Genomic DNA, 14,779 nt, shown 5'->3' with positions numbered 1-14,779 from the left:
TTCCAGAATGTCATATATAAGGAATCATGCAGCATGCAGCCTCTCGAGTCTGACTTCTTCCAGTTAGCATAGTTATTTCAGATCTGTCCGAGTTATTGTGAGTAGCAGTATCTTTTCATTGCTGACTAGTATTTCATCACATGGATGGGCCACAGCTTGTTTATCCGTTCACCTGTCAATGGATACTAAGTTGTTTCCAGTGTTTGGCAAATATGAATAAAGTAAATATGTGCATACAGATTTTTGTGTGGACACATGTTTTCAATTCTCTTAGGTAAATACCGAGCAATGGGATTGCTGGGTTATATGTTAAGTCTATGTGCAGTTTTCTAAGTTCTGAAACAATTGGATATCTATATGCAAAAATACAAAATTAACCTTGACTCAAACTTGTACTATATACAAAAAATAACCTGAAAGAGATCACAGATGTAAATGTAAACCTAGAACTAAAAACTTCAAGGAGAGAAATATAGCAGAAAATATTTGTGACCTTGCATCGGGCAAAGAATTCTTAGATTTGACATTTGAAACTTGATATGTAAAAAATCTTGATAAATTGGAGTTCATAAAGATAAGAACCACTCTTCAAAAGACACTGATAAGAGAATGAAAATACAAGCCACGGACGGGGAAAATATTTGTGAATTTCTTATCTGATAAAGGGTTTGTATCTAGCAGGCAAACAGACTTTTCAAAACTCAGTAATAAACAATTCAATAAGAAACGCACAAAAGATACGAACACATCATCAAAAATGACCTATGAAAGGCAAACAAGCTCACAAAAAAAACGCTCAACATCATTAGACACTTAGGAAATGCAAATTAAAACAACACTGAGATAAACTACGTATCTATTAAATGGCTACCACTTTAGAAAACCTGCCAAGTGCCAGCCAGAATGTGGAACAGGTAGGACTCTCGTACATTGCTAGTGGGAAGGTGAATGGTACAGCCACTTTGGAAAACACTCGGCAGCTTCTTACAGCTACACATATGGACCTGGGGGTAGAGGAAGGGTTGACTGCAAAGGGGCAAAACGTCCTGGGAGGGGTGGGGAGAGGTTTTAGAATAGTGAAATTGTTCTACATCTTGATTATTGTGGTGGTTACACAACTGTATGCATTTGTCAAAACTCACAGAACTGTATACTAAAAAGGGATTATTTATGCTCTGCTAAATTTACTTTAATCTTAAAAATAGCAAGGAAAAAATAAAATCAATGCCACTGTGTGACTTTGAGCAAATTACTTAACTTCTCTGTGCCTTGGTTTTTTGAAATCTATACTTTAAGGATAAAATAATACCTTCCTCATATTGTTAGAATTAAATGTGCTAATTTATGTTATATATATATATATAAAGTACTTGTTGGAAGGGTGTGATGATTCACGCCTGTAATCCTAGCACTGTGGGAGGCCGAGGTGGGTGGACCACTTGAGACCAGGAGTTCAAAACCAGCCTGGTCAACATGGTGAAACCCTGTCTCTACTAAAAATACAAAAATTAGCTGAGCTTGGTGGTGTATGCTTGTAATCCCAGCTACTTGAGAGGCTGAGGTGGGAGGATCACTTGAACTCCGGAGGTGGAGGCTGCAGTGGGCTCCACCCACTGCCTGGGTGACAGAGCAAGACTCCATCTCAAAGAAAAAAAAAAGTACTTGAAACATAGCAAACGTTTTATAATTATTGGCTTTTTTTCCTTACTGTTATTACTTGCATATTGTTCTTTGAAGAAGTTTGGTGATAATGGAGAGAAAAGGGCAATTAGGGGTCCGGGATGATTTAAGGATGAGGACACCTAGAAACATTGACTCATAGAGTGAATAAATCAAAGATAAGAGAATGAAAGAGAGGGAGGGTAATTCTGAATGCACAAAGTTATGTTACTAATGTGGCATCAGCTGTGTGTTTTGATAAATAACTCCCTTTCACTTGTCAATAGCTAATCAAATACTTTCTGGAGACCAGAAGTGACTTGCTGGATCAATGACAACTCCTCCACAGATCAAAATGTTCACATCCTTTTTCTGTGTTGTAATCCTAAATCTAAAAGAACAGAAAGACCAAGCAAATCTACCTCCTAGATACACAATATCCAACATCATTAAAGTGACAACTCTCAATATTTATTTGAATGGTCCGCTCTCAGCTTCAACCAAGGAAAAGTCATATTAGTGTTGGTCAGAAAACAGAAGGGTGTTACCAGAGTTCTGGCTGATCATTACAGACTCGGGGATTTTTGATTGAAAGAACAAGAAGAAGAAGAAGAAACCTGATGAAGTGTAAATATAGCATGCAGGGATTAGTGTCCTGCTGGGTCATGTTCTCACGACAGTGAGAATTTCAGAGATTTCACAAAAATTTAACTGCACCACATGACAATTTATTTTAGCTTTTGGCTTTTCTAGGAGGCAAATCAGTGCAACTTCTTTCTGTATTTGTTTCAATTTGGTAACAACCCTCAATTTTAGGACAGGCTTAACCTAACCACCCTATCAGAGATGATGAAGTAGCTATCTTTTTAACAGGTGGGGAGATGAATGGAATCGGGGTTTGTTTGTTTGATTGTTTAACAACTGCTAGTAAAAACAAAGTCAATAGCTGACTGAGTGTAAGGGAGACTCCAGAAGGCAGGTTATTGTAGTATAGATGTGCCTCGACTTATGATAATGTTACTTCCCGATAAACCGTCATAAGTTGAAATATCGTTAAGTTGAAAATGCTTTTAATACACCTAATCTACCGAACATCTAGCTTAGCTCAGCCTATGTTAAATGTGCTCAGGACACACATTGCCTACAGCTGAGCCAAATCACCTGGCAACACAGGACACTGTAGAGTACCGGTTGCTGGCCCTCGTGATGCTGTGACTGGCTGGGAGCTGCGCTTGGTGCCACTGCCCGGCATTGAGAGTTTCCTATCACATATCACTGGCCTGGGAAAAGATCAAAATTCAAAATTCAAAGTGCGGTTTCTACTGAATGCTTATAAATTTCAGACCATCATAAGGTTGAAAAATCAAGCCATCATAGGTTGGGATCCACCCTGTAAGACGAACCACGCTGCCGAAAGTATAACACTGCTATGCTGCCGGAAGATGGGGCATAGTGGACAACTGCAAGTACTGACAACAGGAGGTCAGCATCTGCGACCTTTAACATCCACATTGCCACTACTGCAGTCTTCCAAACAGAGCTGATAATAGAGTTTGGATGTCGTCCCTACCCAAATCTCAAGTCGAATTATAATCCCCACTGTTGGAGGTGGGGCCTGGTGGGAGGTGATTGGATTATGGGGGCAGAGTTCTTATAAATGGTTTAGCACTGTCCCCACTCGGTACTGTATAGTGAATGAGTTCTCACGCGATCTGGTTGTTTAAAAGTGTGTGGCATCTCCCCTCTCACTCCTTCTCCTACTCTGGCCATGTGAAATGTTGGCTCTGGCTTTGCCTTCCACCATGATTGTTAAATTCCCAGAGGCCTCCCTGGAAGCTGACTCTGCCATGTTTCCTGTACAGCCTGGAGAACTGTGAGCCAATTAAACCTCATCTCTTTTAAAATTACCCAGTCTCAGGCCAGGCGTGGTGACTCACATCTGTAATCTCAGCACTTTGGGAGGCTGAAGCAGGCAGATCATTTGAGGTCAGGAGTTTGAGACCAGCCTGGCCAACATGGTGAAACCCCATCTCTACTAAAAATATAAAAATTTGGCAGGCATGGTGGCAGGTGCCTGTAATCCCAGCTACTTGGGAGGCTGAGGCAGGAGAATCACTTGAACCTGGGAGGTGGAGGTTGCAGAGAGTCAAGATGGAGCCACTATACTCCAGCCTGGGCAATGCAGTGACACTCTGTCTCAAAAAAACAACAAAAAACAAAAACAAAACAAAACAAAACAAAAAAACCCAGTCTCAGGTATTTCTTTATAGTAATGAGAGAATGGACTAATAGAGCTGAGGAATTTTATTTTTTAAAAAACTTTTATTTTAGATTTGGGGGTACCTGTGAAAGTTTGTTACATAGATAAACTCGTGTCATGAGGGTTTGTTGTACAGATTCTTTTCTGCTCCTTGCCCTCCTCCCACCCTCCATCCTCAAGAAGACCCCAGTGTCTGTTGTTTCCTTCTTTTTGTTCATAAGTTCTCATCATTTTGCTCCCACTTATAAGTGAGAACATGCAGTATTTGGTTTTCTGTCCCTGTGTTAGTTTGCTAAGGATGATAGCCTCCAACTCCATCTATCTTCCTGCAAAAGACATGATCTTATTCATTTTTATGGTTTCATAGTATTCCATGGTGTATATATGCCACATTTTCTTTACCCAATCTGTCATTGATGGGCATTTAAGTTGATTCTGTGTCTTCAGAATTGTAAATAGTGCTGCAATGAACATTTGCATGCATGTGTTTTTATAGTAGAATGATTTCTATTCTTCTGGGTAGGTACCCAGTAATGGGATTGCTGGGTGAAATGGTCGTTCTGCTGTTAACTCTTTGCAGAATCACCATACTGCTTTCCACAGTGGTTCAACTAATTTACATTCCCACAAACAGTGTATAAGTGTTCCCTTTTCTCTGCAACCTTGCCAGCATCTGTTATTTTTTGACTTTTTAATAAAAGCCATTCTAATTAGTGAGATGGTATTTCATTGTGGTTTTGATTTGCATTTCTCTAATGATCAGTGATGTTGAGCTTTTTTTCATATGTTTGTTGGCCACATGTACATCTTTGTTTGAAAAGTGTCTGCTCATGCCCTTTGCCCACTCTTCAGTGGGGTTTTTTGTTTTTCTCTTGTAAATTTGTTTAAGTTCATCATAGATGCTGGGCATTAGACCTTTGTCAGATGCATAGCTTGCCAATATTTTCTCCCATTCTGTAGGTTATCTGCTTACTCTTTTGATAGTTTATTTTACCATGCAGAAGCTCCTAAGTTTAATCAGATTCCATTTGTCAATTTTTGCTTTTGTTGCAATTGCTTTTGATGTCTTTGTCATGAAATCTTTGTCAGGTCCTATGTCCAGAATGGTATTGCCTAGGTTGTCTTCTAGGGTTTTTATAGTTTTGGGTTTTACATTTAAATTTTTAATCCATCTTGAGTTGATTTGTATATATGGTGTAAGGAAGGGGTCCAGTTTCAATCTTCTGCATATGGCTAGCCAGTTATCCCAGCATCATTTATTGAGTAGGGAATATTTTCTCCATTGCTTGTTTTTGTCAGGTTTTTTGAAGATCAGATGGTTGTTGGTGCGTGGCCTTATTTTATGGCTCTCTATCCTGTTCATTTGGTCTATGTGCCTGTTTTTGTACTGGTATCATTCTGTTTTGGTTACTGTAGCCCTATAGCATATTTCAAACTTGGGTAACATGATGCCTCCAGCTTTGTTCTTTTTGCTTAGAATTACCTTGGCAATTTGGGCTCTTTTTTTGTTCCATATGAAGTTTAAAATAGCTTTTTTCTAGTTATGTGAAGAATGTCATTGGTAATTTGTTAGGAATAACATATAATGATATTGATTCTTCCTATCCATGAGCATGGGATGTTTTTCCATTTGTTTGTGTCTTCTCTGATTTCTTCAAGCAGTGTTTTGTAACTATTATTGTAGAGATTGTTCACCTCCTTGCTTAGCTGTATTCCTAGGTATTGTATTCTTTCTGTGGTAATTGTGAATGGGATTGCCTTTCTGATTTGGCTCTCAGCGTGGGTGTTGTTGGTGTATAGGAATGCTAGTGATTTTTTGTATCCTGAGACTTTGCTGAAGTTGTTTATCACCTGAAGGAGTTTTTGAGTTGAGACTCCAGGGTTTTTTAGATATAGAATCATGTTCTCTGCAAACAGATATAGTTTGACTTCCTCTCTTCCTATTTGGATGCCCTTTATTTCTTTCTCTTGCCTGACTTCCCTGACCTGGACTTCCAATACTATGTTGGATAGGCGTGGTGAGAGAGGGCATTCTTGTCTTGTGCCAGTTTTCAAGGAGAATGCTTCCAGCTTTTGCCCATTCGGTATGATGTTGGTGGTGGTTTGTCATATATGACTCTTATTATTTTGAGGTATGTTCCTTTAATACCTAGTTTATTGACAGTTTTTAACATGAAGCAGTGTTGAATTTTATCAAAAGTCTTTTCTGCCTCTATTGAGATAATCATGTGGCTTTTGTCTTTAGTTCTGTTTATGTGATGAATCACATTCTTTGATTTGCTTATGTTGAACCAACCTTGCATCCCAGGGATGAAGCCTACTTGATTGTGGTGGTTTAGCTTTTTGATGTGCTACTGGATTCCGTTTGCAAGTATTTTGTTGAGGATTTTTGCACTGATATTCATCACGGATATTGGCCCGAAGTTTCTTTTTTTGTTGTGTCTCTGCCAGGTTTTTGGTTTCAGAATGATGCCAGCCTCCTAGAATGAGTTGGGGAGGAGTCCCTCCTCCTCATTTTTTTTTTTTTTTTGGAATAGGCTCTGTAGGAATGGTACCAGCTCTTCTTTATACATCTGGTAGAATTTGGCTGTGAAGTCATCAGGTGCTGGGATTTTTTAGTTGGTAGAGTATTTATTACTGATTCCCTAAATAGACCAATAATAATTTTAGAAGTGGAATCAATTTTTTGGTTCAGTCTTTGGAAGGTGTTTGTATCCAGGAATTTATTTAGCTCTTCTAGGTTTTCTAGTTTGTGTGCATAGAGGTGTTTGTAGTAGTTTCTGACGGTTGTTTTTATTTCCGTGGGGTCAGTCGTAACATTCTCTTCATCATTTCTAATTGTGTTTATCTGAATCCTCTCTCTTTTCTTCTTTTTTAGGCTAGCTAGTGGCCTATCTTATTAATTTTTTCAAAACACCAGCTCCTGGATTTCTTGATCTTTTGAATGGTTTTTCGTGTCTGAATCCTTCAGTTCAGCTCTGATTTTGGTTATTCCTTGTCTTGTACTAGCTTTGGGGTTGACTTGTTCTTGCTTCTCTAATTCTTTCCATTCTGATGTTAGGTTGCTAATCTGAGATCTTTCTAACTTTTTGATGTGGACATTTGGTGCTTTAAATTTACCTCTTAGCACTGCCTTACCTGTGTCCCAGAGAGTCTGGTATGTTGTATCTTTGTTCTCATTAGTTCCAAAAAACTTCTTGATTTCTGCCTTAATTTCCTTATGTATCCAAAGTCATTCAAGAACATGTTGTTTAATTTCCATGTAATTGCATGGTTTTGAGCAATTTTCTTAGTCTTGACTTCTATTTTTATTGTACTGTGGTCTGAGGGTGTTCGATATGATTTTGGTTCTTTTGCATTTGCTGAGGATTGTTTTATGTTCAATTATGTGGTTGATTTTAGAGTATGTGCCATGTGGTGATGAGAAGAATGTATATGCTGTTGGTTTTGGGTAGAGAGTTCTGTAGAGGTCTATCAGATCCATTTGGTCCAATGTTGAGTTCAGATCCTGAATATCTTTGCTAATTTTCTGCCTCAATGATCTAATACTGTCAATGAAGTGCTGAAGTCTCCTACTACTATTGTGTGGGAGTCTATATCTCTTTATAGGTCTCTAAGAACTTGCTTTATGAATCTGGGTGCTTCTGTATTGGATGCATATATATTTAGGATAGTTAGATCTTGTTGAATTGAACCCTTTACCATTACGTAATGCCCTTCTTTGTCTTTTTTTAATCTTTGTTGGTTTGAAGTCTTTTTTGTCTGGAATTAGAATTGCAACCCCTGCTTTTTTCTGTTTTCTGTTTGCTTGGTAGATTTTCCTCCGTCCCTTTATTTCAGGCCTATGGGTGTCCTTACATATTTTATCTTTATCTTTTCATCCAGTCATCCAGCCATCCATTCATCTGTATCATTTTTAACCAATAAGGACTTTTTAAAGTGCAACCACAACACCATTAACATAACCAATAAAATCTATAACAATGATAAAATATCATCTAATATCCAGTCCATGTCCAATTTTCGCTCGCTATCTCAAAATCATCTCCTTAGAATTGGTCTGTTCAAATCACAAACCAGATTCAGAAACAATAGCCATACATTACATTTTATTAATATGTCTCTTAAATTTCTTTTAATCTATAACAGTCAGGAATTTTTATGTCTTCATTTATCCTTCCAATTATTAAAAAAAAAGTATTTCTGTATTCATTGAATAGACAATGCTTGCAGAAAAGTGAAAAAAAAATTTTAGTACAAAAAGGTACATGATTAACTGTTCCTCAGTCTCCCTTCCCAGAAGCAATGTTACCACTTTTGTAGAAATAGTCTCTGCCTAGACACACATGCCAGTCCCTAAGGCTGCTGTAACAAGGTGGTTAAGAGTGAGAACATGAATTCAAATTCCTATTACGCCAGTAAGTATAAATCTTGGGCATGGTACATGGCCTCTGTGCCTCAGTTTTTAGTAATGGTACCTATCTCATAGGGCTGTTGAGAGAATTAAATCAGATAAGTGCTTAAATAATTATTAATATTTATTATTATTCACATTCCCTTTTGGCTTTTTTCCCAAATAGCAGAATGGTGCACATATGTCTTCATTTATTTGGCTTGTTTTTTCACCTCACATCACATTTCGATGAATAATTCCATACATGTTATTATAGATTTGGTTCATTCTTTGTAATCATTGGCTAATATTCCATTGTATGAATATGCTACTGCTAAACATGTACGTCATTTCCAACCTATTCTTATTATCAAAAAATGCTGCAATGAATATCCTTGTAATACTTTATTGGATTCATGTGCAAAAATATTCATGGGATAAAATCCTGAAAGTTAAATTGCTTCGCTAAAGGATATGTGCATTTTAATGCTTTATAGATATTGCCCAGCTGTCTCAAAGGAGGTTATACCAATTTACACTCCCAAGAAAAATGCACAAGGGTCCCCATTTCCCTGTACCCTAGCTAACACAGGATATTGCTAAATGTTTTCATCTTTGTAAACATGATGTGTTGAAAATGGTATCTCATAATTTTAATGTGCATTTTTCTGATTGTGAGAAGATAAAGGAAATGTAGTGCAACTAAAACTCAGCAGTCAAATGACCTGCCCATGACTCCTGAGTGAGGACACTGGTAAACACCATCAGGATCCAAACACCTCTGTATTTACGAAGAGGATGCTCCCTACTGGATAGCACTAAGCTTATTACATGTATGTACATGTGTAGTTAGTTAGTTACACCCAGCAGTGGTGAAGGGCTTGTTCTGAACCAATCAAACTTTCTCTCCTGGCCCCCTTCCAGCATGTGGTCAGCAGTAGAGTGTTGTGGCCATGAAACATGCATTTGTACAGATGACTATTTACTCCTCCTTGAAACATTTTTTTCCATTTGCTTCCCTGCTGTCTCACTCCTGGGTCTGCTCCTAACTCAAAAATTACTCTTTTCCCATTCTTCTTGGTTTGCTTTTCTCCTTTTCTGTGCTTTTAAACATGGGGGAGCTCCAGGGCTTCCCTTTTGAACTGCAGCTTCTCCCTGGGTTCATCTCCTTGGGATGTCTATTCCAATGGGGTTAAATACCAGGGCTAGGACTACGGAGAGGTCATGGAGGCACCTAGCACATAAAGTTTAAGGAAACATTCTTTATCGGTCCCATGTAAGTACAGGACTGGCCCTGGAGAGTGACTACTACCTTACCTTTTCCACCCTAGGCACCTTGTTTGCCTTACCCTAGTCCCAGTCCTCTTAAACACCCCAGTCTTCTGCCTGGACCTCCAGAAACATAAATCCTATTTGACATTTCTACTTGGAGGTTTTAAGGAAACTCAAATGTAAAACATCTAAGACAGAACTCTTGCATCACTTCCCATCCTGGTGCCCAAGCCTGTCTCTTCTACTAGTCTATCTCAGTTAACAGCATCACCATTTATTCAGTTGCTCAGGACAAAAATTTTGGAGTAATCCTTGACTCTTCTTTTTTTTGAGACTGATTCTCACTCTGTAACCCAGGCTGGAGTGCAGTGGTGGGACCTTGGCTTACTGCAACCTCTGCCTCCCAGGTTCAAGCAATTCTCCTGCCTCAGCCTTCTGACTTTGTGATCTGCTCGCCGCGGCCTCCCAAAGTACTGGAATTATAGGCGTGAGCCACCGTGCCCGGCCCGGATTCCTCTTTTTTTTTTTTTTTTTTTTTTTTAAACAAGTCCTATCTTCCATCTCTAAAACGTATCCCAAATCTGACAGCCTCTCCCACCGTAGGCGAACCCCCATCTCTCACCTCTGTAAATAGCCTCCCTTAGATCTCTGGACATTTGTCTTTCCCCACCCCCTTGTGATCACTAGTCAGCATTCAGAAAGATTTTTTAATATCACGAAGGAGACTGTGTCCCTCTCCTACTTAAAACTCTCAAGTGACTTCCTAATAAATTTAGAATAAAAAGCTGACTCCTTGCCATGGTCAATAGGCCAGGATCCAGTCGGTACAACAATCTGATCCCAGCACAACAATCCCACTTCCACCTCCTCACCATTCACCAGGTTCCACTGCACTGGCTCATTCCTGCCTCAGTTGTGCTTCTTTTCCCTGGAAAGCTCTTCCCCTAGATCTTCAATGGGTGATTTCCTTCTCAACATTCAGGTGTCAGCTCGTGCCACTTTCCTGACCACCCCCATCCACTCAGAGATCACTCAAAATCCCATTACTCTATTTTATTTCTCTATCATATGTTTCACTATCTGAAACTATCTTGTTGTTGATGCAGGCTATTTTCTCGACCCCTTCATGGGACTCACAACAGGGGTGCCCCATTTACTCAGCCTGCCCCACGAGTGAATGAGTGCAGGAACCAGCTGGCTGCTTTAGTGCTGTCAGGAGCAAACTCCATGCAGGCCCTGCAGCAGCATCCAGGTGGGGGTGCCTGCAACCCCAGGGCCCCAGAGGGTGTGTGTGTTACAATGCTCTCTTAGCTCCGCCATCTGCAGACAGCAGTGTGTTGTCAGCTCAGTGGGCCTTTTGCTTCATCACGTGGGGTGGCTGCCCTCTGCCAGTGAGGGCAAAGGGCCAGGGTGACAGTCTTTTGGGGTACCCACAATTTGTGCATCCTGAATTCTTGTTTGCTGCCCAAGAGGAATGAGGTCACACAGATGAACTGAAGGATTTTGAATGCAGAGAATTTTACTGAGCAATGAAAGTGGCTCTCAGCAGAGAAGAAGCTGAAAAGGGAATGGGAAGGGCAGGCCACTCTCCCCTGAAGTCAAGTCACATCTCTCCAATGTCCAGCCACCATCTCTGAAGTCAAGTTGCCTCTCTCTGATGTCCAGCCACTTCTCCTCTCTACTGGCTGAGTCTGGGGTGTTTATAGGCAGAGGATAGGAGGTGGGGCAGGCCATACATAATTTTGGAAAAGGCAACACTCTATTAGTAAAAAGACATTATTCAGAAAGAACCAATTGGGAAAGAATGGGCACATAAGGATGGAAGTTTTCACTTTGAGCTGCGGGTTTCAGGCTTTTCAGCTCAAAAGTGAGGTTTTTCCATGGACCTGCCCCTGTCTGCCTAAAATTTCTACACCTCTATCATTGTTACCACTGGATAACAGCTCTCCTATAAAGTTCAGGGACTTAAAACAAAAATTTACTTATTCACCTGGACAGTTCTTGATAGGGCCTCTCCTAACTGTTACAGTTACATAGCAACTGGGTTGGAGTCATCTTTTCTGGGCTTGACATCCAGGACAGCTTCTTCCCTTGTGTGTCTGGTGCCTCAGTGCTCCTCCAGGCAGCCTTTCTCTCCAGAAGAGTAGCCTGGACTTCTTGGCAACTCAAGCTTCCAAAAGAAAAAAAAGCAGAGACTGCCAGTTCTCTTATCAAACTGGCCTGGAACTGGCACAATGTACTTCTGCTGCCATATTCAGGAGGTCAAAGCAATCAAAGACCAATCCAAGTTCAAAGGCATTGGGGAAAAAATTCTACCTCTTAAATGAGAAGCGACACATGTATAAAAGGGGGAAAAGCATTGATTGCGGCCATCTTTGGAAATAAGCTATCGCGTTTATTTGTTTGTTTACTTTCTAAAGGTCTGTCTTCTCCCATTAGGTTATAAGCTCTGTGAGACAACAGGAACCTTGTCCATCTTGTTTTATGGCTCTACTTCCAACACCTAGAATAATGCCTGACACACAGTAGGTGCTCAGTAAATAACTTAAGCACTTGATACATGTTTGGAGAACTAAGATAAACTGAATTAAACTTCTCCAGATTGGTCCTGCCAGATTTGCTGAGGCCAAGCATGCTGATGCCTCACCAGAAAAAAGAAACCCTAAAATGTAGGGTTTTGCTTTCTCTGCAAACAAGAAAAACTTGCCCTGAACACAAAATCTAGAAATAGATTTGGCATGTTTTCTACGTGGAAATATTTCCCATAGTACCAGAAATTACTTTCCCACAGCTTTGCGCTACATTAAAATATTGAAGTTGACTGAAAATATCTCCATTCTTTAATCTTGGTGTAGACTAGAAACAATTTTTTTGTAACAAAGTAAATATGAAAACTTCCTGATGTTTGAACACCCCAGATATCTCCAAACTTAAAATATCATTGCAAGTTAAGATAGATTTTTTTTAAATGATGACTGAGAAAGGTCATTAAAAGCTTGATTATTAAAATGTACAGATTGGGTTATAAAGCCAGCACTTATTTGTTTAAATCATTACATACGACCAAGCTCAGAAAATAAATTACCTCAAATCTCCTCTTTGCTAATTTTTACTGGTACACTCTATAAAATGATCCTATCTTTAAACCTTTGTGTAAACCCCTTGTAAATTAGTAAGTGAGAATGTATTCATCAGAAGGATTGTAGTGATGTTTGAAATTTAAAAAGAGAGATTGAATTTTTAAAATTATACTTGCAGACTACTGCTAATGAAACTTCTTCTAACCCTAGTTTTGTCTTATCTTCAGTTTTTCCAGATTTGCTCAAAGCGATCCCAGTAAGCATCCATGTCAATGTCATTCTCTTCTCTGCCATCCTTATTGTGTTAACCATGGTGGGGACAGCCTTCTTCATGTACAATGCTTTTGGAAAACCCTTTGAAACTCTGCATGGTCCCCTAGGGTTGTACCTTTTGAGCTTCATTTCAGGTAAGTACAAAATTCTACCTCTGAAGACAAATGTGCTTTTCAATATGTCAAAAAGACGATCTACCTAAATATAAAGTTATAATCTTAACATATATACATGGATGTACACTGTAGTATCATATATAATAACAAAAACTGTGGAAATACCACGCTTGTTCAACAGTAGGGAATTCAATAAATACTTTATGGGAGTCTATATGAATAACTATGATGCTGACATTAAATTATATTTTTGAAGATGTAATCAAGAGGATAAATGCTTGTCTCAAAAAGTTACATGGAAAAAGTAGTATGTAAACTTATATAAACATTGTGAACCTAATTTGACCATATATATAAAATATAGAGAATATACATATAAAATACTTATATGTCTATATGGGGACTATATATATATATATGAAATAGATAGGTAGATGATAGATAGATAGATAGACAGACAATAGAGACTCCAGTGTGTTGGTTGTGGTTGTCTCTGACCCATGACACTATGGGGTACTTTTATTTTTGCTCATACTTATCAATATTTCTCAGTGTTCAATAATGTGCTATTATTTATACATAATAATAAAAATAAATAAAAAATAAATAAATGGCATCAAAAAAGAGTAAAGGGCCAGTGTTCCCACGTATGAGCAGCCATGTTCAAGTCTGTAGATACTTTGTGTAGCCTAATGCTAAGTGTATCTGGGCAAGGATAAACTCTAAAGCCAGAAATTAGTTCATCAATAAACATGTGTTACTCAATAGCCAGGGCTGATGGAAAAGAATATAAAACCCAGTCAGTGCCAAACGGTGCTTACTATCTGCAGGTGGGAGAAGGAGAAAGATGAGAAAATGAAAAATGTGTGTATAATTTATTTATTTATTTATTTATTTATTATTTTTTTTTATTTTTTATTTTTTGAGACGGAGTCTTGCTCTGTCACCCAGGCTGGAGTGCAGTGGCTGGATCTCAGCTCACTGCAAGCTCCTCCTCTCGGGTTCACGCCATCTCCTGCCTCAGCCTCCCGAGTAGCTGGGACTACAGGCATCCGCCACTTCGCCCGGCTAGTTTTTTGTATTTTTTAGTAGAGACAGGGTTTCACCGTGTTAGCCAGGATGGTCTCGATCTCCTGACCTCATGATCCGCCCGTCTCGGCCTCCCAAAGTGCTGGGATTACAGGCTTGAGCCACCGCGCCCGGCCTATAATTTATATGTAGCTGTTCTGTAGGAGATCTCTGTAGCTGTTCTGTAGGAGATCTCTGACTTCACCCCATTCTAAATTTGCAAAAAGATCCAACACTTTGTCAGATTCCTGGGAGGCAAGTAATTTTATTGATGGTTTCATGGAGAGATACGGAATGATAACAACTCACACAAAGCAAACAATGTAATGAAAATCTCTATTCGACTGTTTCTTTTTCTCTCGAAGTAGCCCTTTGGCTGCCAGCCACCAGTCACCAGGCTCAAGGTACTTTCTTGCTCTTGACACTACTCCCTTCTCTCACACAATTCAACCCCTGCCACAAGCGTGTATAGATCTCTTTCTATAAAACAAAGCCCTGTAGTTAACAGGTCACTCGCAGTGTAACCTCTGTTCATTGTTACTTGTGCACACCTGCTTGGGGTCTCATGCCATCCACATCCTGCTAATCACATTATTCACCCAACCAAAGTATATCCTCCAGTGGAGATTCTGCTAATAATTTCTTTATATTTGTCACA

The 14,779-nt window shown here is 39.3% G+C and overlaps 1 protein-coding gene across 2 annotated transcripts in view; it reads left to right on the top strand.

Moving 5' to 3' along the window:
• The window catches only part of CLRN1 (clarin 1), a 43,473-nt gene that overhangs the window by 16,298 nt on the left and 12,396 nt on the right, over window positions 1-14,779 (top strand). The window contains exons 1-2 of one of the 2 annotated variants that reach the window (XM_050779806.1): window positions 10,812-10,836; window positions 12,892-13,071. In XM_050779806.1, the coding sequence (XP_050635763.1) occupies window positions 10,812-10,836; window positions 12,892-13,071 (205 nt within the window). Of the gene's footprint in view, window positions 1-10,811; window positions 10,837-12,891; window positions 13,072-14,779 lie in introns of those variants that run through there. The other variant, XM_050779807.1, reaches the window with a different exon arrangement.

Source organism: Macaca thibetana, chromosome 2, assembly GCF_024542745.1.
Source record: "Macaca thibetana thibetana isolate TM-01 chromosome 2, ASM2454274v1, whole genome shotgun sequence".
NCBI lineage: Eukaryota > Metazoa > Chordata > Mammalia > Primates > Cercopithecidae > Macaca > Macaca thibetana.
This window is presented reverse-complemented; position numbering and strand designations above follow the sequence as displayed.